Raw genomic sequence first — 21,061 nt, 5'->3', positions numbered from 1 at the left:
GAGAAATCCCCCTCTTTTCAGTCACATTTTCAGCAATTGTTATACCCAGCATGACTTTTTCTGAACAATTCCATCTCCTTTCTCCAGCCTGCCACTCAGCAGTGATCTCAGGTTAATGTGAATGTTGAAATGAGAAATCAGCAGTTTGTAGTGGGCTTGCAAAGAATAATTAAGCATTAAATGCCTAGTCTGCAGTATAGCCAGACGCGGCCCCTGGAATGGCTTGGCCTCCCCCAGGCAGCAGCAGCTCCTGCTCCATGGGGAGGAGGGGAAGCCCATGCCTCCCCCTTCCCCCACATCTGCCCTTTCAAGCAGTTTGAACAGCTTCCTTACTTTGCTCTTGAAGTACGGTTTGCACAGTTTCCTGTCAAAACCACAAACAGCAGTGGAAGTCCCGGCTGATGTTAGCTGCTTGCTTAAAGCTGGATATCACCAATTGTATTCATGCTTGTGAATATGTAATCAATTTATGTGAGGAATGAGTGAGATAGTATGAGTGTAAGAAACTAATCACAAGGCTTGAACTGAAATTTTACCGTGTAAGGATGATCAAGGTGTGTATGGGGCTGTTTAAGAGCTGGCACGTCTATTTTATGTCTTCCATCCAAGTACTTGACTCGCTTAACCTTGCTTAGCGTGTGGAATCTTAATAGCAGCTCAGCAACGTGCAGAATATGGTACAGCCTCAATCTTGTTCTCACATATCAGTTTAAATATTTGTTTAAAGTGAACAGCATATAACTCTTCAATAGGCACCCTCAGTACTGTCCTTGGTGCTGAAACTCCCACCGCACACTTGGCTGGCCTAAATATTTCAATTACGCACTAACCCGGCCAGAGTTCTTTACTAGAATCCGGAAGGCAGCTAGGCCCTCCTGTCCCTGTTGTTTGATGTGTTGCAAACTGATCTGAAGTGAGGAATATCAGTGGGAACCTCCCAGGTGATAACTAAAATGTGAGTGACATTTTTTATTAATAATTAAGATTTATTTACTTTTCAGCATCCTTGGAGAACTTGCCTGACAAAGTTATATTTTAACCAAAGAAGCACAGGTTACATTGGTAGTGGGATAAAGAGCTGGTTACTTTAAAAGTCACTGGTTTGAATCCAACCTAAACCAGTAGTGTCTGAAAGCTGTTAGCAACTGATGGTAGCTGAAGGGACAAGGAGCAGTGAGGTTGAAGAGTGAAAGTCCAGTTTCATGGGGATAATGCCCACATCACCAAAACCACCATTATGATGGGTGCTAATGAATGGTAGCCATCTCAGTAGCCAGCCCAAGGACTTAATGGCCCATGCTGAATGGACTTCCCCTTCACCCACAGAGGTGCTCCTTCTAAGTCAGGTTTGAGGTGTGTAAACAGGGCAATGTGGGGGAAGCCTGTACTGATTCTCCCAGTGCTGTGTGAGACTCAGCCTCTGAGATTGTCATTTACCAGCATTAAAATTCACTCAGACATTTACAAAAAGAAACGTGTGTGTGTGGGGGAAATACCATCCCCACGTACAGGAATGGAGAAGAATTTCTGTGATCCCTTGTCTCACAAGCCACTGCTGTCTTGGGTGAAGTAATAAAACCAATCCAGTCATTTTAATAATCAGCCAGACAAGGCAAAGGATATCCTGCACTATACAAATATGTTTTTCATTTATGAAGTGAAACCATTATACAGGCTTCTGCATTATGAATCTCTTGTTGTCTCTTCTGTTTTACTGCCTGGCACTCAATTCATAACAGCAGCGTGACCATGGACTTTTCCTTAATTTCCCTTGCTACCAAGATAAATCTACAGGACAGGAGTGTTCCACTGAGCAGCTGCGAGTGGGGAGAGTGACTAGAGGAAGGGGGTGGTACATGCCGACAGCTCTGAACTGTAGGCAGTACAAGGATTGCTATGTATGAGAGAGTTCAGGGAGAAAAGAGGAAGAAGTAGGAGGCAGCCAAAGCTCTTAGAATGGCAAGAGCCAAGCTGAAGAATTCCCCATCCGAGATCAATTCACATGTAAAAACTGTCCCACCAGCAACGACAGAGGATGTCCATGGGGTCAGCCCCTTGTTACCAGCTCGGAGGATGGGATCCTTGGGGAGTGATGTCGGACAAAGGTATTGCAGGACTGCAGTGGTGCATGAGGTTTAGAGGGGTGGGGGTGGCGGCACATTTTTGTTTAAATATAAGGAACAAATCAGTGGCTCTTAGGGGGGTGGAGTGCGTTGCTTTTGGTAGACATGTTAAAACCCTAATGTTCCATTGTGAATTAGGCAGCAGGATCAGGAGAAAGCCAGTTGCTTTTGAAAATTTTATAGGCACTCCTGTCTCTTTGAATAGCAAAAGCAGATCTGAAAGGCAGCATGGAGACCTCCAGTGCTGCTACCCAAAACTGTTAACTTGCACTGCACAGTATCTGTGCAGTATAAAAATGAAGCTTATTGTATGGTGATAACACAACACTGTGCAAAGTGCCTATGCACCATATTTTGAACTACAATCATAGGTGCATGATCTCACATCTGAGGAATAATTTATGTATGATCACACATGAAAATTATCAAAGTACTTGCATACACAAATGCTGCAGCCTCTTTCTGTAAGCACACAGCTGCTATGTGCATGGAGCTATGAGCCATTTCTTAGATGGGTCAGAATATTGTTCTATATTGCACTTGCATTTATTCAGTTCCTAGCTTCTTCCTCCATAGTGTTTCCTGAATATTGTAAAGATGCAGATGTTGTCCCTCACTTTCTATTCTGTTTATTCTGTTTTGTATTCCTTTTATTCCCCATTTATTTTCAATCTTTCACCCCATCAGCACTGTGTTCCTTCTCAGCACAAATGGGTTATCTCACCTTTGATCATGTACTGTATTTCCCAGTGTGTAATTTGGTGATTTTTCAAGTTCAGCCTTCCAAAGCAAATGAGTCATGGTAGGAAAGCTTCTGCCCATGTCAGGTTTTACTTGTTTGGCATTTGCTTGGGAGGAATTAGCTGCTTCAGAAGCAGCCTCTCTACATATGTCATTGGGCAAGGGGGGGAAATAGCCACACTTCTGGAATTAGCAGATGTGGTCCCAGTTGGAATAGATGGAGAAAGGAACGTACCCTAGAAGCAAGGCATTGGAATCTGTGGGCTCCTCTTACTGGTGGCATGAGCGGTTGGGGGATACCATCGAGAACCTTGCTGTGTGCATGCTGCGCTCCCAAGGGTCTGGAATGGAAAGCTCAGCAGCTGGCTTTCTGGCTGAGCTCAAGCACAAGTCTTGGCTTCCTGTAAACGTTCCCTCTCGGGGGAACATGTGCCCTCCACCTCGTGATCTTTGCCAGCTGACTTCATGAGGCATGGTCTCAAATATCTGGGAAGTTGCAAATAGGCAGCATGCAGGTAGGTTAGAACCAAAGCAGGCACATGTCTGTAGTCTCGGCAGGTTGTAGCCATCTGAGCCTCACTTCATTTGGCACTGTTCTTCCACACCCTTAGTGGTTTCCTCTCTGCCAGTTTGCTTGCCTTATGCCCTCTTCATCTAAGGTGCTTACAAGCTCTGAATGATACATAGTCCTGTGGGAAGTGCACCTACATTCCTAGAAGGGTAGGGCTGATACTCTGTTGGCAGAGCTGCCAATTCAGGTAGCTTCACTCTCTGTGGCTGTTCACGCCCTGCCAGCTTATTCCTCCCAATGGTGGTGGGACTCTCAGGTTACAGCTGTGTTGTGGCCTTAAATGGCCTCGTGCTTACTGCTGGAACTCCTGTAGGAGTCCATCTGCTGTGAATCACCCAGAAAGGTACCGACTGAGCAGTACAAGGGGCATCGTCCCTCTGCCAGGCTCTGTGACTCAATGCTCTGCCTGCCCAGACCTCTGTCTGCCCAACTCTTCCTTCCTTGTGTGATACTTACTCCACACCCCTCTTTGGGGCAAACCTGACACAAGGTTCCCATTGAGGGGGCAAAGAGCCATTGCAGAATTAATGAAACTGCAGGGGTTCTAGAGGAGACCGTCACTTGTATCAACATTCCAGAGGATACCTGTGGGGGCGCTGCCTCTGGGAAAGTGGGACTGGGAACAGCAACAAAACATGTTGTGCCCAATTCCCCTTGTTGGTGGGCTTTCAGCTGGTGCACTGCTGCAGTCCATTAGGGTAGGCTTGGCATCCCTGCACCATTGCCAACCACAGTGGCTCAACTCCCAGTTTAAACAAGGGCTTAGCTGCATTTCCACTGAAGTGAACTAAGATGTGATTCTGACATTCTGCAGGTTAGATGCAGAGCATGAAGTGTTAGCTGGAAACAGCTCATAGCCTGTGAGAAGAGTGGATTGATCTCGTGAACCCTGGTCTAGCCCTCAGAGCTTGTACTGAGTGTGGCTTCCTGAATTCTGTCACTGATTTGCTTTCTTCTTGTGTGTGCCACTTCCTGATAACTGAGATGGCAGTTTGAATCAAGAGTTTTACACATCAGTGTTGCCGCTTACAGGTAACAAAAGAGGGAAGATTGCTTCGAAGTGGTGAATGGCTTATTTAAGATATTCCATCTCCTCCAAAGCCAGGTGCTGCACAGTCTCTGGCAGTCCCACTAAGCCGAGCTATGAGAATTGTTGCTGGGAGTTTAGGCTGAAATAATAAAGTGGTGGCAGAAGTAAAAAAAAAAAAAAAAGTATTACAAACTGTTCCCAGGGATGGCTGTGAGACTGAAGCCCATGACTTAGACTTGTAGGCTTTATTTTTCTCTTAATATTTAACATTTCAGTGATTTCATCTGTAAAAACATGGTGGCTCAGGGTCCAGTGCAGAAAAATGGAAGTGGGCTTGTTTCAAAATAATACATTCTACAGGTGTTTGGTATTTGAACATCTAAAAGCGAAGAAGTGGGAGACCTCTATTTCCCCTGGTGTACAGAACTCGGAGCACTTTTCATTGGGACATTGAAGGATTGGCTCAGTTCACGACATAGGTACATAGGAGAGCCATTGGAGTTATTTCTTTGTCTCAAAGGGCTGATCTGGGCTGATTGTATTCTAACCTGTGCAACCTCCCTGAGCCCAACGGGGTGCAACACAGTGCAGAATCTGGCTCTGTCTAAGACACGCGTCTTTAACTGTTCCTAGAAACAGGGTTTTGGGGAGCTTGGCTATTGAATATGGGAACCAAAATGGGGGAATTTAAACAGATTCAGCTGCAGCCGTTCATTCCTGTATTGAGTTGAGTTAATGGTGCAGGGAGACTTCACAGAAGGGAACATATGATAGGAAACAACACTGAGAAGCCACAGCAAGAAGCCGACCTAGCTCATGCTTTAAATACCCTGCTGCATTGGGGCAGATTAAGGCGGCTGTGTTTGGTAGGCAGCCGCTGGCCAGCTGTAGGACATGAAAATGCCTGCACTTGCATGTACCTTCCCATTTCATGTGCTGCTGATTTCTCTGACACACCAGATACAAGGATTTTTTTTTTAATACAAAAAAGCAATTTTGCAACAGAATCATACCCTGTGCATGCAGCTGGGAAAGAGGGGGCTTTTTGGCCAGTTGCCCTGGGGCAATCTTAGGAGAGCAGAAATGTGCACGCAGAATAGCTTGTTTTTAAGGCCTTTTCTGAAACACCCTCTCTTCTCTCCCCATGGTACACTGTAGAGAGCTCAGTTGATTGGCTTGAAAAGCACAAAGGGCTGAGCAGAAGTAGCTATGAAATGAATCCGAGGAGCCATTGTTTAACCCCCTTTTTTTAAAAAAAGCTACATTCTAAGAGAAAATTTGCTTGTTTTCTTTTTTCAAGCAAAAATAAGTAAATGGAGCTTTGCTCTGGCCACTTGCCACCGTGAGCAAAACAGCTAGATCCCTGGCTGGCGTCTCCCCAGGAAAATTACAACAGTCTAAACTCAACATCCCTTAAAGATCAAGCACTTCAGCGGGAGGGAGAACCATCCCAGAGTGTTTGGAAAGTGTCATTTCTAAACAGCCAGTGATGACTTCTCCCCCAGCGGGGCAGCCAGGCATTAACAAATGGCTTGTACTTCTCTGCAGGCTCCCAAACACAATTAGAACAGCGGAGAGGTCCAATGTGATTGTAGAGTCCATTAAAGCCCTTTTATATTAACAACAAGCTGCTGAGTGGAGTGTGTGTGTGCGTACGTGTGTGTGTGCATGTGCATGTGCGTGTTTCCCCCCCGCTGTCAAACACATTTCCATGTCAGTGTTAAAATTCCCTTTTTTAGGCAATAACCCTCTGTGACGAACTGGGAAAGTTCTTAATGTTTTCTCTGAGTACTGTGTTGGTGCCTCAGTGTCCCCATGGCAGTTCTTAAGTATCTGGCAGAGCAAAGGGCCAGTGCACCTAAATGCCTGGCACTGTCTCCTAGCAGCTGATGGCCTGGGCCCCTCCTCTGCAAAGGTGCCAGCTGAAGGTGTTGGAGACAAAGGGATCAGGTGACCTCCTGGCCCGGGAAAGGGGCTGAGGAGAGAGGAGGGGCTGGGAGGGGTTGTTAGTCTGGAGCTGGCTGGGGTCAAGGGTGGAGGGCAGACCTGGGGGTCTGGCTCACTGCCCCCCAGAATGGACCCAGCCGAGGGGTCCGGTTCGCTGTATCTACAAGCTCTGTTTTAGACCCTGTTCCTGTCATCAAGTAAACCTCTGTGTTACTGGCTGGCTGAGAGTCACGTCTGACTGCAAAGTGGGGGTGCAGAACCCGGTGGCTTCCCCAGGACCCCGCTGGGGTGGACTCGCTGTGGGAAGCGCACGGAGGGGCAGAGGATGCTGAATGCTCCAAGGAGAGACCCAGGAGGTGAAGCTGTGTGAGCTTCTTGCCCTGAACAAGTCTGCTCCAAGGGAGAGGAGGCTCCCCAAAGTCCTGACTGGCTTGGTGGGGAGCAGTTCCAGAGCATCGCCCGGTGACTCCGTGACACCCTCTGCACTGTTTTTTTTTTATCATTTCTTGAGCAGAAGGTTTTCTCCAGCAAATGTGGCCTTGTAAGATTGAACTCTATTTGCAGTATACAAAATGGATTCTTTGGCTTTTTTAATATCAGCCTAGGGCATTCGGTACAGAAAAGAGAAACAGGATCATCAGCAGCTGACAGGTGGAATCCTGCTCCCTCCCCTGCCCCTTACAGAGTCCCACAAAAGCTGGAGATAGGTAACAGGTGTGTCACACAGTTATGTCAGCTGCTGAGCTCCCTAGAGACGGGCATTTAGAGCAGCAAATATCTTGTTACTTTACAGGGTTCCTGACCAACTCTATCAAGACACTTTGGGCAGGACACCTCAGGGACAGAGATCCATACAATAGCTACTCTTTGGAATCCCCAGAGCAAGGCTACTGCCTTTATTAGAGGGACTGAAATGCTGACACCTAAACAATATTGAGATTGCTGAGTCAGGAGGAATTGTGTATCCCGTCTCTGACTCTGTGTTTGGTAAGACTTCACCATACGCATCTGCTTTGGCTTTCCTGCGTCACGTTCACTGAGCTGCACCTGGCTGTCAGAATCATTTCTCTCTTCCCACGTCTTTGGCATTTCAGCCCCCCCCCATCTTTTGGGCTTTGAGGTAATAGAAGACCAGTCTGAACCCACCTCCCTGAGCTTTGGGAATAGGGATGTTGGAATTACAGCCCTGATTGGGATTTTGGAGCTGGGTCCAGCACTGTGATGGATCAAGGCTGTGAAAAGATGGCTTTTTAATTTGTTTTTTTTAAATATCTTTGTCAGACAAGAACCCTACAGCCCTTCCTCTGGTGCAGGGCCGGTCACACCGGTCTGTTCCACCTCAAGATTAGATTTCTGCAATGTGCTGTTCATGTGGCAACACCACAAGGCTGCTCAGAAACTGAAGCGAGCACAGAATGCTGTAGCCTGCTTACTTAGTGGTTCTCCATAGCAGGAATTTAAGTAGGTTCCCATAGAGTCTAACCTACAAAATGGATTTGCCTTGGTTACCTTAGAAATCGCCTCTCTCCCTGGGCCAGATGGCCCCAGCTGAGATCAGCAGCGATGCTCAAGCTGCTGGGGCAGTTTGTCTGTGAGAGTTCTGTTTTGGAGCTCGCTTCCTCCCTCCCTTCTCCAGAGTTCAGATCTGTTAACCTGTGGGCACTCTACAGAGCCCAGCTTTTTCTCCAGGCTGTAGGGGAGGGCATTGGCTGAGCATTGGAAGAGTTGAAATTTGTGACTGGTGGATATTTCTGTGTGCAGGTCAGGTGAGCCACCCTTTGTTTTATTGTACGATGTGATTGTTGTGCTGAACATATCAGCCCTATGTTACGGTTGCCCAGAACAAAGAACGGTATCTATGGAGCTTTTTAGACCTGTATAAGCAAACAATGTGTTGATCCCAAAGCCCAGATCCAAACAGCTCTGAATTTGGGAGGCATGAATGGTGTGTATGGGTACATGTAGGGGTCCAACTCCTGACCCAGAACTGAATTTAGCAGCTCAACTCCATCTCACTTAAAAATATTTTTAATTTATCATTGTAAAATTAAGCTTTTGTATAGGAGTTAATGCCTAATGGTATCAGACTTTCATGCACCTGGTCTCTGCCAGATTCCGTCACTGACTCTTCCCTTGTGAAAGTTTTTAATCCTTCCAGATACAATGCCAGGAGTGAGGGCACGGTTGTGCGGCTAAACCCCAGCAGTGGGAATCAGAAAATCTGGGTTCTTTTCCTGGCTCTGAAATGGACACACTGAGTAAATTTGGACCAAGCCGCTATTCCCCTCCGCAGCTCATTTTCCACCTCTGAAAAGTATTTCTCCATCTTACAGGGATATTGGCAAAGGGAGCTTGGAGAGGAAGGACAGCCCAGTGGTTATGGTTGTAGTCTGGGATTTGGGATTCCAAATTCAGTTTCCAGTTCTGCCACAGACTTCCTGCATGACTTTGGGCAAGTTATTTAGTCTTTCTGTGCCTCAGTTTCCCATCTTAAAATGCCCCACAATGTTGTGAAGATGAATATTCAGGCAATCAGATACCTCAGTATTAGGGGCCATAGAGTGCTGTGGATGTTTATAAGCATTTTGTTTCTGCTGCTGCAAAGGATTAAGAGCTGCTCTAGTGTTCATATGCATTCTTCTGTTTTCAGGCTTGATGTTAATGCTGGTCTTACAGACCATTTTTTCCAGTGACTGGGACAGCTCTTATATAATTCTGCTTGATCCAATTCCACTGGGAAAATTGAAGAGAGTGGAAACTTTTCTAGTCACCCTTAGCGAATTTGCTGGCGCATGCTTGTAACCTAGAATCTAAACCATCTGATGTCATACCTGTATAGTGGAGGCAGTTAAAAGATGAGTATGACATCAGCAGACAGTGATATTACTTGTAGCCAATCAGAATGCGCCTATGAACAGTTAGCGCAGGGGTTCTCAAACGGGAGGTCAGGACCCCTCAAGGGGTCATGAGGTTATTATGGGAGGGGTTGTGAGCTGTCAGCCTCCACTCCAAACCCCCCTTTGCCTCTAAAATTTATAATGGTGTTAAATATATTAAAAATTGTTTTTAATTTATGAGGGGGGTCACACTCGGAGGCTTGCTGTATGAAAGGGGTCACCAGCACGCGCAAACGTTTGAGAACCACTGAGTTAGAGCTACAAACCTGGCATAAGTAAGAAAAGAGGTGGCCAAATTCCAAGCTTTGTCAAACTCTGAGTAGTTGACATTTCACAGATTCTCTGTGACTTGGTCATTCTGGACAGAGTAACCCAGGTGGGCAGAGGTGCAATTACTTTTCTTCGTTCATAAGTGAGGTTTTATTGTTCCCTTTTTTCTAATAATCACCCAGTTGTTGTCTTTCAGTTTATAGTAAATCCCAGGCCTTGCAAATGGCTGCCATTTGGAATGCCATGGGCAGCATTCCCTCTTTACGAACAGTTTCTTCTCTCTCAGGTCGCCGCCCTTGTGGCTTGTCAGCCAATGGTTCCAAATTAATCTTTTAATGTTTGTCAGCAATGGCTTCAAAAGCGACGATGCCTTCTGCTTACTCCAGGTGGCAGTTAGCTGTCAAGCCTTGGGGCCCTTTCAAGTTGCTTTTCCCTCTGTTGTGTCCTGAAGGGCAGGTTTTGATCTCATGCATTCCAGTCAGATGCAGAGACCTGGGCTTGGCTGATAGGGTGGCGTGGCACCAACGGATTGGCACATCTGTTTTTCATTCCTCATAGCGCTGTAAGGCTGCAGTTACAGAAGGGTGGAGATGGGTTGCACAGAAACCCAGTAAATTAAAACCACATTCATATTCTCCCATGACATTTTGGCAACCCTGAGTTTGAGTGTTTAGGAGCTGCTTATTCTATCCAGCAATGCTAATTGATTTCGAAGCATATGGTAAAAGAATGCCCAGTGTTACCTCCCGCAGATCTCCAAAGGTGGGCAGTGGCTGATGTAGAATTAACAATTATTCTATATTCTGACAAGAAACAAAGTGGGTGAGGTAATTGAGAGTGGAACCAACTTCAGCTTTTATTGAACCAACTTTGACTGGTGGGGGAGACAAGCTTTTGAGTTTCACAGAGCTCAGGTCTAATAAAAGATATTACCTCACCCACCTTCTCTCTCTAATAATCTGGGACCAACGCAGTTACAACAACGCTGCAGACAGCACTCTAATAATGGTCATAGTGCGGAACATAGCAACTGTGACAATAGCAAGTAGCTGGATACAGTTCCCTCGCCAATGCTACATAATGCTTGCCCTCAAAATCTATGACAGAGCTGATGAATTCAAGCCAGAGGAAAAATCCCTTGTTTTCACAATGGTTTTCTCTCTGGTGATTCCAAGACGGAACTTAAATTTGCTTCATGGCTGGATTTTACTTTTATTTTTGTAGCTTGTGAGACTTGCTATTTAGAATTCCACCCTTGAATTCTACTCCTCAGGGCATTTATCTGGAGGGCTCATTTGGGCATGGTCTGGATGTAGTTAATAGTAGTTGTAGGATCCTGTAAACTAGAGAAGGAAAAGGCCTCCAGGATCATCTTGCTGAGGGGCTTGAGCAAGTCTCTTATATCCTCAGTTTCCTCACCTGTAAAACAAAAATTATTCTGCTACACAGGCCAGCTACAGGCACCAGCATTCCAAGCAAGTGCTTGGGGCGACAATCTGCAAGGGGCGGCAGTCCGTGTGTTTTTGCCCCCAAGCACCATGCCGAATTGCCACTGCGGATGGCGGGGGAAGTCCATGTGCTGTTAGGGCGGCTCGTGCGTTCCCACGGCGGTGGTGGCAGCAATTTGGCGGCAGCTTCTATGGTCAGCTGTCCATGGCGGTGCAGCTTCTGTCTTCCGGCTGAAGACAGAAGCTGCCGCCGAATTGCCACCGCTGCAGAAACATGAGTGCCGCCTTAACGGCACACGGACTGCCCCCATCCGCGGCAGCAATTCGGCGTGCTGCTTGGGGCGGCGAAAACAGTAGAGCCAGCCCTGCTGCTACACCTACCTTTGCAGAGCTGCTATGAGAATCAGTTGTGATTCGTTTCTGGGACAGCTTCAAGGGAGGAAAAGAGCCTTCCCTGTAGCCCCAAACTGGAAAACTTCAGCTGAAAAATGAAAAAAATGTGAGGGAAGGAGACACTTTTACATCCACATTTTTTATTTTGCTGAAAACTTAATTTTCAGGTAGTGGGGGAAGTGTTGATGGAAAACTTTCAGCCAACCCTATTTTCCAGTATTTTTTCCAGTTTAATATTGACCTATTTTTTAGATGGTGAGGAGCGTCTTGTTTCCCTATTTTTAAACCTACCTGTGGTCTCAGAATTTGCCCCGAGAAAAGTGGCTAAAGCAATTCCAGAGAGAGTTACTTTTCTGTCCATTACACTCAAGTCCCTATTCAGAGGTTCCATCTGGTAAACAAGATGTTCTTTAGTTGCATGGGCCGGTTCCCGTTGGCATTCTGTGAGGCTCACGGAAATAGGCACCTGGCCAAGGCCTTCACATACAAGAAGCTGGAAGTAAAATTAACGACCTGTAATGGATAATTTCTGCCGCTGCCTTCCCCCACACACACCTCAGTGGCATGTGAGAGGACTTCACAATTCAGCATTCGCTCCCTCAGATTATTTAAGTGTCAGTTTTTCCTTGCAATTTGTATAATAATTTCACCCCTGCTAGATTTTTTTCTACTTGTTTGATTTTCATCCATCTCCATTTGTCTGAGATTTGGACAGTGCTGGTAAGTGGCTTGAGTTAGGCTTTAATAATGCTGAGAGGAGGGAAGTCATTAAATCATGATTTGTATTGGAAATAAAGCTGCATAGCAGTTAGATGAATGTGCATATGTGTGAAATCTAGTAGAGAAATCTTGGCAATTGCCATGGCTTATCCTGATATTCTGTTGGATCTGCCTCATGGCTGGGCATATGGGTTCTCAGTTTTTTTCAGTTGTGTTTGGTTTATTATGAGCATTTTTCTCCTTCCTCAGGAAGCTAGGGCTGATATAATCTTCTCATTGCATATTAATCACCCAGGAATATATTTGGAGAAAACCAGATCTGTTGTTTTGTCCCCATAAATGTGTCCCTGTGGCATTTAAAAAATTCAGTGGAAAAACAAACACAAATGGAGGGCCTGGAAGAGACCCTCACTGCTAATGTGTATAATAATCTAATTTGCAGTGAGGATGGCTGAGTTTGTTGGATCATTTCACACATGTGTATTGGTCTCTGTTTACAGCTGGGGAAATTCTGTGTGCCTTCTCATTAACAAATTATGGTTCTCCTTTGAGTGCTCTAGTAGTTTACTGAAACCCTACACTTATTATCTCTGTGAGTAGTAGCTAAAAAGGCCAATTTTTTATATGAATTAAAGTACTTTTTCTTAGAGCATCACAACAGCAAGGCTAGTGTTTCAGCTGCATAGGGCAGGAAAATGGGCATGTCAATGTGAATGTATTTGCCAAAGACACTGAATTCACAGGCTCAAGGACTGATGATACATGCGTAAAAACAGCTCAGGCTTTGTTCATGTGTCTCCACTGATGTGCCTCAACCCTGTTGCACAGGAATTACCTCTAGAAACAACAGGGGAATCTGGGTTCCTTCCCTGTCCTCTTGCTCAGAGACTTCCCACAAAAGTGCCAACTGAGAGATAAACACCTGTCCCTTTGGAATCAGACAGGTCTTGTTATGTCAGCCAGCAGCCAGTCATCTCCATGAAGACTCCCAGCCATTATTTACTATCCTCCAACTCACTAAAGAAAATGAAAAATTATCTTTAGTTGAGTATGGGGCATTTGGATGCTCTGTCTTTATTTTCTTTTGTTTTTCTTGTACATTGAAATCCATCAGAGGAAAACTTACTAAAATCTCAGTAATGGATCAATACTTCTCTCCTTGGTGAAAAATGGTTCACCTCTGAATAGCTTAGTTTAGTTACCGTGGCTAATCAGGTGACCTTTCTACAGCTGTTTTAAAGCATCTACGCTGACAAGCTTCAGCGCTGCAGTTCTCCATCAATGCTAGCAACAGTGGAGACAGAGTTTAAGCTTTTACACAGTGGTGACAATGCTTGAGCCCTGCCTATTCTACAACTTCCATTGTTGTTACTTATCACCAATGCAGAAATATAGCTACGTTTGGTAGTGAAGGTAAGGCTTTGGAGTTAGGAGAGCTGCACCACAGAAAGCCAGAAGATCTGGGACTGATAAAGGAAGCTTTATTTGTCCGGGAAAAAAATAATTGCAACTTCTGTGCAAAGAGGATCAGGATGTTTGGTGCTCTCTGTAACGTCACAAAGACTAATTGACCCAGTGTATTTGCTTACTACAGGAAGGGAATTTGGGGAGATTAAACTTTCTGCTGACTTCTATTTCTGATTATACATCATACAAAGACTAAACCTTCCCACAATAAACTAAGCAGTTCCAAGGAGAAGAGAAATTAGGGCCTGATCCCAAGAAGTACCATTCCCCCTCAACTTCCATTGACTTCAGCATTCAGTACCTCTCTGGACCAGGCCCATAGTTTTGAGCTAGATGAGCTTGAGCTGATTGGTCTGCCTGGGAAATCCTGCTCCGTAAAAGCTGTTCAGTCTGACTGCCTTCCTGACCGGCATGATTCCAACTCTGTCCATAAATGCCCTTTACTCAAGGACCCTAGTATTTTTTCTTTGCCAGGTCTTGCGGTCTGGAGTTTCCTATTTATGACTTAATTTGTATGTATTTTAGTTTGACAGCTCTTTGTCTATCTTGATATATCTTTGGAAATATGTGTCGAGGGAGAAGTTTTGATTAGCATGGGCAGGTGTGTGCATGGAACTTAATGATGAATGACTTTGTCTCTGCAGTAAAAACGAAACTGGTGGCAGGATCTAATATACAGCTTCAGGCACTGCAGAACTTACCCGTTCAAATAGTATGTTTAAGCCCTGCTGATTTTAGGTGGCTACTGCAATGGGCTGCAAATGATGTATGGAATGAGAGGTTGGAGCGCTGTACTGTTATCCCAGTGCAGTCAGAGCACCATGAAGGATTGGTAGCCCTGCGGGGGATCACGGTTTAATTCTTGGCTAGCACTTACTGCTGCTGCCGCAGTTTTTCAGGAGGCATTTGCTGGACAGTTACCTGTTGAGCTCCAACCTGGCAGTGGCCTGGAAACAGTGTTAGAAGAGCTGTGCCATGCTATGGGATTTTGCTTTGGGATTTTGCTACCCTGTTTCAGAAGGGACAGAGCCTCTGGTAATACAGCCATCAGCAGTGCCCCTGGGGCTTCCCCTTTACGTTTTGGATTGTGCTTTATTGAAGTCGTAGGGTCATCTGGAAATGGGCTGAAGTGGTGCCCCTCCAGTGCAGGATAGTGCTCTCTTTTCTCCCTCCAGCTCCAAATCAAGCATCATTATAATGAACTGTTTTCAATAGCTTTTGATTAAATGAAATCAGCTACTTAAATGCTACAGGCATTGTCAGAGATCTATGTACAGCAAGTGCCTGTGTTATGCATTTGTATGGCATTTAGCACAGTGAGATTCTGGTCCATGACTGGGGTTTTTAGGTGCTACCACAGCACAACTAATAAAGGACCAGCATATTAACCGCAGTGACACTAATGTCATAACATATTCCCAGATTTGGACCTTAGCGTCCAAAATATGGGTGTTAGCATGAAAACCTCCAAGCTTAGTTACCAGGTTGGACCTGGTAAAGCTGCCACCACCCAAAAAATTAGAGTGTTTTGGGGCACTCTGGTCCCCCCAACAGCCTTCCCTGGGGACCCCAAGACCCAAATTCCTTGAGTCTCACAACAAAGGGGAATAAACCATTTCCCTTACCCCTCCTCCTTCCCAGGTGTTCCCTCCCTGGGTTCCTGGAGAGATACACAGAAGCAAGCTCCGTGAATCTAAACAGAGGGATTCCACCCTCCCTATTTCCAGTCCTGGAAATACAAGTACCGAGAGAGAGAACCAAGCTCCCCCCCCACCCCCTCCTTCACCCAGAGGGAATGCAAAGTCAGGCTAGTAAATCTAACACACTCAGATTTCCCCCTGACTTCTTCCTCTCACCAATTCCCTGGTGAGCTACAGACTCAATTCCCTGGAGTTCCCCACTAAAGAAAAACTCCAACAGGTCTTAAAAAGAAAGCTTTATATAAAAAGAAAGAAAAATACATAAAAATGGTCGCTCTGTATTAAGGTGACAAATACAGGGTCAATTGCTTAAAAGAAATATGAATAAACAGCCTTATTCAAAAGAACACAATTCAAAACACTCCAGCAACTACACACGTAAATACAAAAGAAAGAAAACCAATAATCCCTATTGTTTTATGATCTTTGTACTCACAACTTGGAAACAGAAGATTAGAAAGCAGGAGACAGAAAAATCCTTCCCATAGCCGAGAGGGACAGACACAAGACAAAGAACAATCGACTCAGACACAAACTTCCCTCCACCCAGATTTGAAAAAGTCTTGTTTCCTGATTGGTCCTCTGGTCAGGTGTTTCAGGTTACTCCTTTCCAGGTAAAAGAACATTAACTCTTAGCTATCTGTTTATGACAACTAGACTAGGCGGAAAAGCACTAACATGCCTGCTTGATGCCCCCAAACTTCCAAAAACCAAGAATCAAACTAGCTTTGGATAGAATTCCTCTTCACTCACTCCCTGCTAACAGCACAGGTGAGGCTGAGAACTTGCTACATTTAATATTAAAATACAAAACCGTTGTAAAAATTTGCAAGGGGGAGGGGAAGAGTGAGTGCTATGAAGAGAAGTGATTTGATGGTGTCAATATTTACCATTCAGTTACCTCTCAAATCTCCCCCTATTTCTCAGTTCTAGCCACCAGCTGAGCTGCTCTCCTGCTGTGAATCACAGAGCTGGGCACTTGCATTACTTTTTAATGTAAAGAAATTGATGGCTGCTGCTGGTGATTCTGGGAACAGGGAAATAAGAGACTGACAAACCATTCCCCTTGATGGCAGAGGGTTTCAAATCCAGTTGCCAGTCATAGGCCTGAGATTCTAGAGGCCACTGCACTCTGATAGGCCATTGCTGCTTTTTAGAGCCCATGTTCAACAAAGCATTTAAGTGGGTGCTTAGCTTCAAGCGTGTACCTGATTTCTGCTAAAAGTCAATGGGGCTTATGCATGTACTTAAAGTTAGGCACGTTGTTATTCCAAGCAAAGCACAGATGGCATTAATGGAAGTGCTCTGAACGGAACCATTGACACTGAAAACGCTGAAGACCACGCTTAACAAAAGCAGCTATGTCAGTGCAGCAAGTGTTTGCAGGTGTCTCCCTGTTTGTTTTCATTTCAGTGTCCGTTCGCATTCCAGCACCTGCCTTTCTGTGGTCCCGGCTTTCAGCAGTGCAAACGGCTTCCCTTTAGGTTCTCCATGATGTGAGGGTTAGATCATTACTCTGGCAACATAGTCAGGGATGGGTGGAAGAGAGAAGATGATTTAATTCTACCCTGGCTGGACAGAACTTGCATCTGGGCACACAGGAACAGGTGGCATTACGCCACCCACTTCTTCCCTCCCCAGAGCAGATGGATGGGGAGGGTTGGGGAATGGGCAGAGAATTGTCTCCATCTGGCTCGTCTGCCAGAGTAGCTGAGCCAACATGGAGAGAATGGTGATTACTGCTGGCATCAGCCTCTAGGGCAGGGAGGAGACAGGGCAGGAGTTGTACTTACATGGGTGTCTGAGCCTCAGTGCATCCCAGGACTACTCCTGGGGTGATGCAGCTCACCCACCAAGCCTTGCTCAGGGCTGTGCCTAAACACACGCTCTAGCTCCAAGCGTGCCACATCAGGGTACAGCATTTCTGGCAACTATTTTCCCCTGTGAAAATATTGGGGCCCCTGAGTGTCTTGAGGGAAACAGACAAATCAGCCCACTTCTAACTGTCAGCAAGTGGAGTCACAGAGCTCAGTGTTCGTTGGCTTCCTGCCTCCCATCCCGGAAAGCACCAGCACTGTGCCTAGAGTGCCTGGAAAATCTTATGCCCTTCAAAAAGTTCCTGGTTCAATACGTTGGAATCAAGCTGGGGATATGGCAGCAGTCTGGTGGAAAGATTAATTGCCTAGTTGCCAAGCAGCCAAAAAGCAAGACAGGAAGATCAATTCCTGCCAGAACACCCATTCAGCAGCCCTGGGGTCTGCTACTCAAGGTCTTACACCATCTGTGACTCATGGGCTGTTAAAGCCTCTGCATCCCTCATCACCCAACAGCCTGGTCGTTGAGGATGTTAAGTCAAGGGCACCATCCTGTTGCATCAGGAATATCTGCCTTTAGAACAATTGATACAGCAGCATCTGTTGCCTTGACAGTGATTATTACTCACATGATCAACATCACCACTGTTCATACCAGCAATTGTGACTCTCCCAGCCACCAGAATTAATAGCTGTCACCATGGCTGGCACACATGGTGAGTCATGAAGGCTAAATTAAACCACAGGGGGGCACTTCTAGCATCCCTAGATTCCATTTAGCCTAAGAAGTTATTATCTTTCCCTTTGACTCACTTTTTTTTTAATGCAACGTTCTCTTTTTTTTTTTGTTGAACCTAAACTGTGCCAGAGGGAATGGCTTGTAAAGCACAGCTCAGCTACATTAGACCTCCCCTAAATGGCATTGTCATATCTTCTCTTGTTATATTCCTTCATGGGTCTGTCATGTGTTTGATATGGCTGTTCCATAGGGTGAATGGAATAAAGAGCGTTTTCCAAGATTGATTGTCACACTAAGAATGATGAAAGGGGAACCAGCAGAGAACCGTGCACAGTCCTTGCTTTTGCACAGGCAAGAAATGTCTAAAAAATATCAACGAAACCCCCTCCAGTCTTATGGATTTTTTTCTTCTTTCAGGAAAAAAACAATTATCTATTTCTTTTCCTCTTTGAACTGACAAGAGTGTAATTCTGCAAAGAGAATTAATTTTTCCCCTATAGCCTGAGTCACTGTATTGCAGACACTCAGGCTGTGGTGCTGGGCTTGCAGGAGTTTAGAGCAGTAAAGGAGGGATGAAGTATCAGCGGGGTAGCTGTGTTAGTCTGTATCCACAAAAACAATGAGGAGTCCGGTGGCACCTTAAAGACTAACAGATTTATTTGGGCATAAGCTTTCGTGGATGTCGCCTCTCTGAGCCATGGAGGACCATACAGAGGAACCTTGTGCTATCAATTTCTCACGGATGTGAGCTCGATCCAGAGCCTCCTAGAGTGGCACCATCTGTTGGATCAGTCACAAAGTGACTCTTCTGGAGATGGAAGCTGAGTACCTTCTTGAAAGCAGCAAATATATAGAAAAATGGCCATTTTGCTAACCACTGTATGTTCCAGGAACACTGCAGTACCATGGGATACTGTAGTTTCCCCTTCATCAGAAACTCCAAGCACTGTCCGAACAGCAAACCCTGATGTCTCTTGCATTTCCTCCTCCCAAAGCCACCTCAGCACCTTCTTCCGGGATGCCCCTTATGCCCAGAATGCCCTCCGCACTCCTACTCACCAGGACACTCACCTCTTCTCATTCAGATCCTGTCTAAAAACTCACTCCTGCTGGTCTCCTATCAGAAGTGAGTTAATTAACATACACGTGTGCATGTTATACAGTAACTGAACCATCTAGATGTACTCATAACTGAACTGAGTAACTGTTTAATGTTAGCACTTATAACCCTAGTTCTTTCCACATAGCCCTTCCTGGTCTTTTGTTTGTCACTCTCACTTGTATTGCATGTAATATTATAGTGTACGCTCTTCATAGCAGGGACCTAGCATGCTTCTGAGTGCTGCAATGATCACAACTTGCAGTGAAAGAATGCCAACAGGAGAACGTACTTGCATTGTGGTGATCAGAAAGTAGAATGGTGCAAAATGACAGGATGTAAAATATAGACAGGAGAAGAAAAATGATGTTGTTATCTGCCTTTAATCTCTCTTATTTTCTCCTAAGGGAGGAGGAATGAAAAAATTCATGACAGCATGGCTAACTGGCTGCTATTTCCCAGATATCTAAAGCATACAGAATCAGGTGATCTGTATAGAGCGCTCTTTAGTCTCAGGGCTGGTCTACACTAGGGGGAGAAATCGATCTAAAATACGCAACTTCAGCTACGAGATTAGCATAGCTGAAGTCGAAGTATCTTAGATCGAGTTACCTACCGTCCTCACAGCGCGGGATCGACGTCCACGGCTCCCCCTGTTGACTCTGCTACCGCCGTTCACATTGGTGGAGTTCTGGAGTCGACAGGAGCTCGTTTGGGGATCAATATATCATGTCTAGATGAGATGCGATATATCGATTCCTGAGAAATTGATTGCTACCTGCCGATACGGCTGGTAGTGAAGACGTCCCCCTAGTGAGATCACTTCAGGGGGAAAAAAATCCTTTTCCCTAGTAGCTGATGTAACCTCACAACATATGACAGAACAGCTGGGAAACAGAATCAAGGTTAGAGCTGGATAAACTTCATCTCTTCTGGTACAAGTTGTATGACATGAATCCACATCTCTGGGGGCTTTATTTTAAAACAGCATCCATAGGAAAGTTCTAATGAGATTAAAACAATCCCTTAAGTCAGATTCGTGGTTCATATAGAGATTTTATTGCACCTAGATCTAGAAACATCCCCTTGTGGTTTAATTTAACCTTAATAAGGCGGTTGCCATGTTAAAAAGGCGTCTGGCCCCTGTCATGTGAGAGGAAGAGCCGGTTGAAATTGTTTTGAAATTTTTCCTTGTGAAATTTTCATGAAAACAAATTTGCAGGTTCTTTACCAGCATACAGAGTGACTGAAATGTCAACAGGAATGTTGAGTTTTCCTTGGCATTTTCTAGCCAGCTCCAGTGACTCGGCTGGTAGCCCTTACCCAATCCTTTTTAGTACCTCATTCAAAGGCGGTGCAGCATCCCAGCAGGTGGCAGTGGGAATGACCTCAGTTCCTTGCAGAGCCCTTGAACCCAGACCCTTCAAACCCAGTGATGAGAATGTTCTGAGCCGAGCTAAACTGCTGCGCGTAATTATTGGGAGTTATAGTCACTTACAAGAGAGCGAATAAAGCCCGGAGCTGGTGTCAACACTCATTAGTAACCCTAAATGAGGATACAAAATAATTCAAGTGTCCCATACAAGCACAGCATGAAAAGGAATTTGAGAGACATGTCAAGTCATCCTCTTTATGCATATCTAATTGTACTAATACTTTGTTCCAGCACAGCACACACAAATCACAGCAATGAGATGGAGTTAGAATACACACCTTAATCTCGGGGTAATACATTCAGAGCCAGACCTATACCTCCTGTTTGCCTGTGTCCAGGATATGGCTCAGTAATACCAGCATCTCTGACAGCCATTTAAAATACAGGTTAGAGTCAAATAGAGAGGTGTTGGTGCTCAATGCGCTCTGTTCTACTTACCCAAATGCTACTGCACATACTACAAAAAGGGAACCCCAGTGTAGCGTCTGGCCCCTGCTGGGAATTGCAGGATGCGTCTGGCCCCTGTCATGTGAGAGGAAGAGCTGGTTGAAATTGTTTTGAAATTTTTCCTTGTGAAATTTTCATGAAAACAAATTCGCAGGTTCTTTACCAGCATACAGAGTGACTGAAATATTTTGAAATGTCAACAGGAATGTTGAGTTTTCCT

The 21,061-nt window shown here is 45.3% G+C and overlaps 1 protein-coding gene across 10 annotated transcripts in view; it reads left to right on the top strand.

The window, feature by feature from the left end:
• Positions 1-21,061, top strand: part of KCNT1 (potassium sodium-activated channel subfamily T member 1) — a 193,209-nt gene that overhangs the window by 69,887 nt on the left and 102,261 nt on the right. For 5 of the 10 annotated variants that reach the window (XM_030536125.1, XM_030536122.1, XM_030536121.1 and 2 more), the window contains exon 1: positions 1,915-2,105. The exons of the other annotated variants lie outside the window; for them this stretch is intronic. In XM_030536125.1, the coding sequence (XP_030391985.1) occupies positions 1,957-2,105 (149 nt within the window). In that variant the 5' untranslated portion in view covers positions 1,915-1,956. Of the gene's footprint in view, positions 1-1,914; positions 2,106-21,061 lie in introns of those variants that run through there. 10 annotated transcript variants of the gene reach the window in all.

The sequence above is a fragment of the Gopherus evgoodei genome, chromosome 16 (genome assembly GCF_007399415.2).
Source record: "Gopherus evgoodei ecotype Sinaloan lineage chromosome 16, rGopEvg1_v1.p, whole genome shotgun sequence".
NCBI classification, from domain to species: domain Eukaryota; kingdom Metazoa; phylum Chordata; order Testudines; family Testudinidae; genus Gopherus; species Gopherus evgoodei.
The sequence above is the reverse complement of the archived record's forward strand: the minus strand, read 5'-3'. Positions and strand labels throughout refer to the sequence as shown.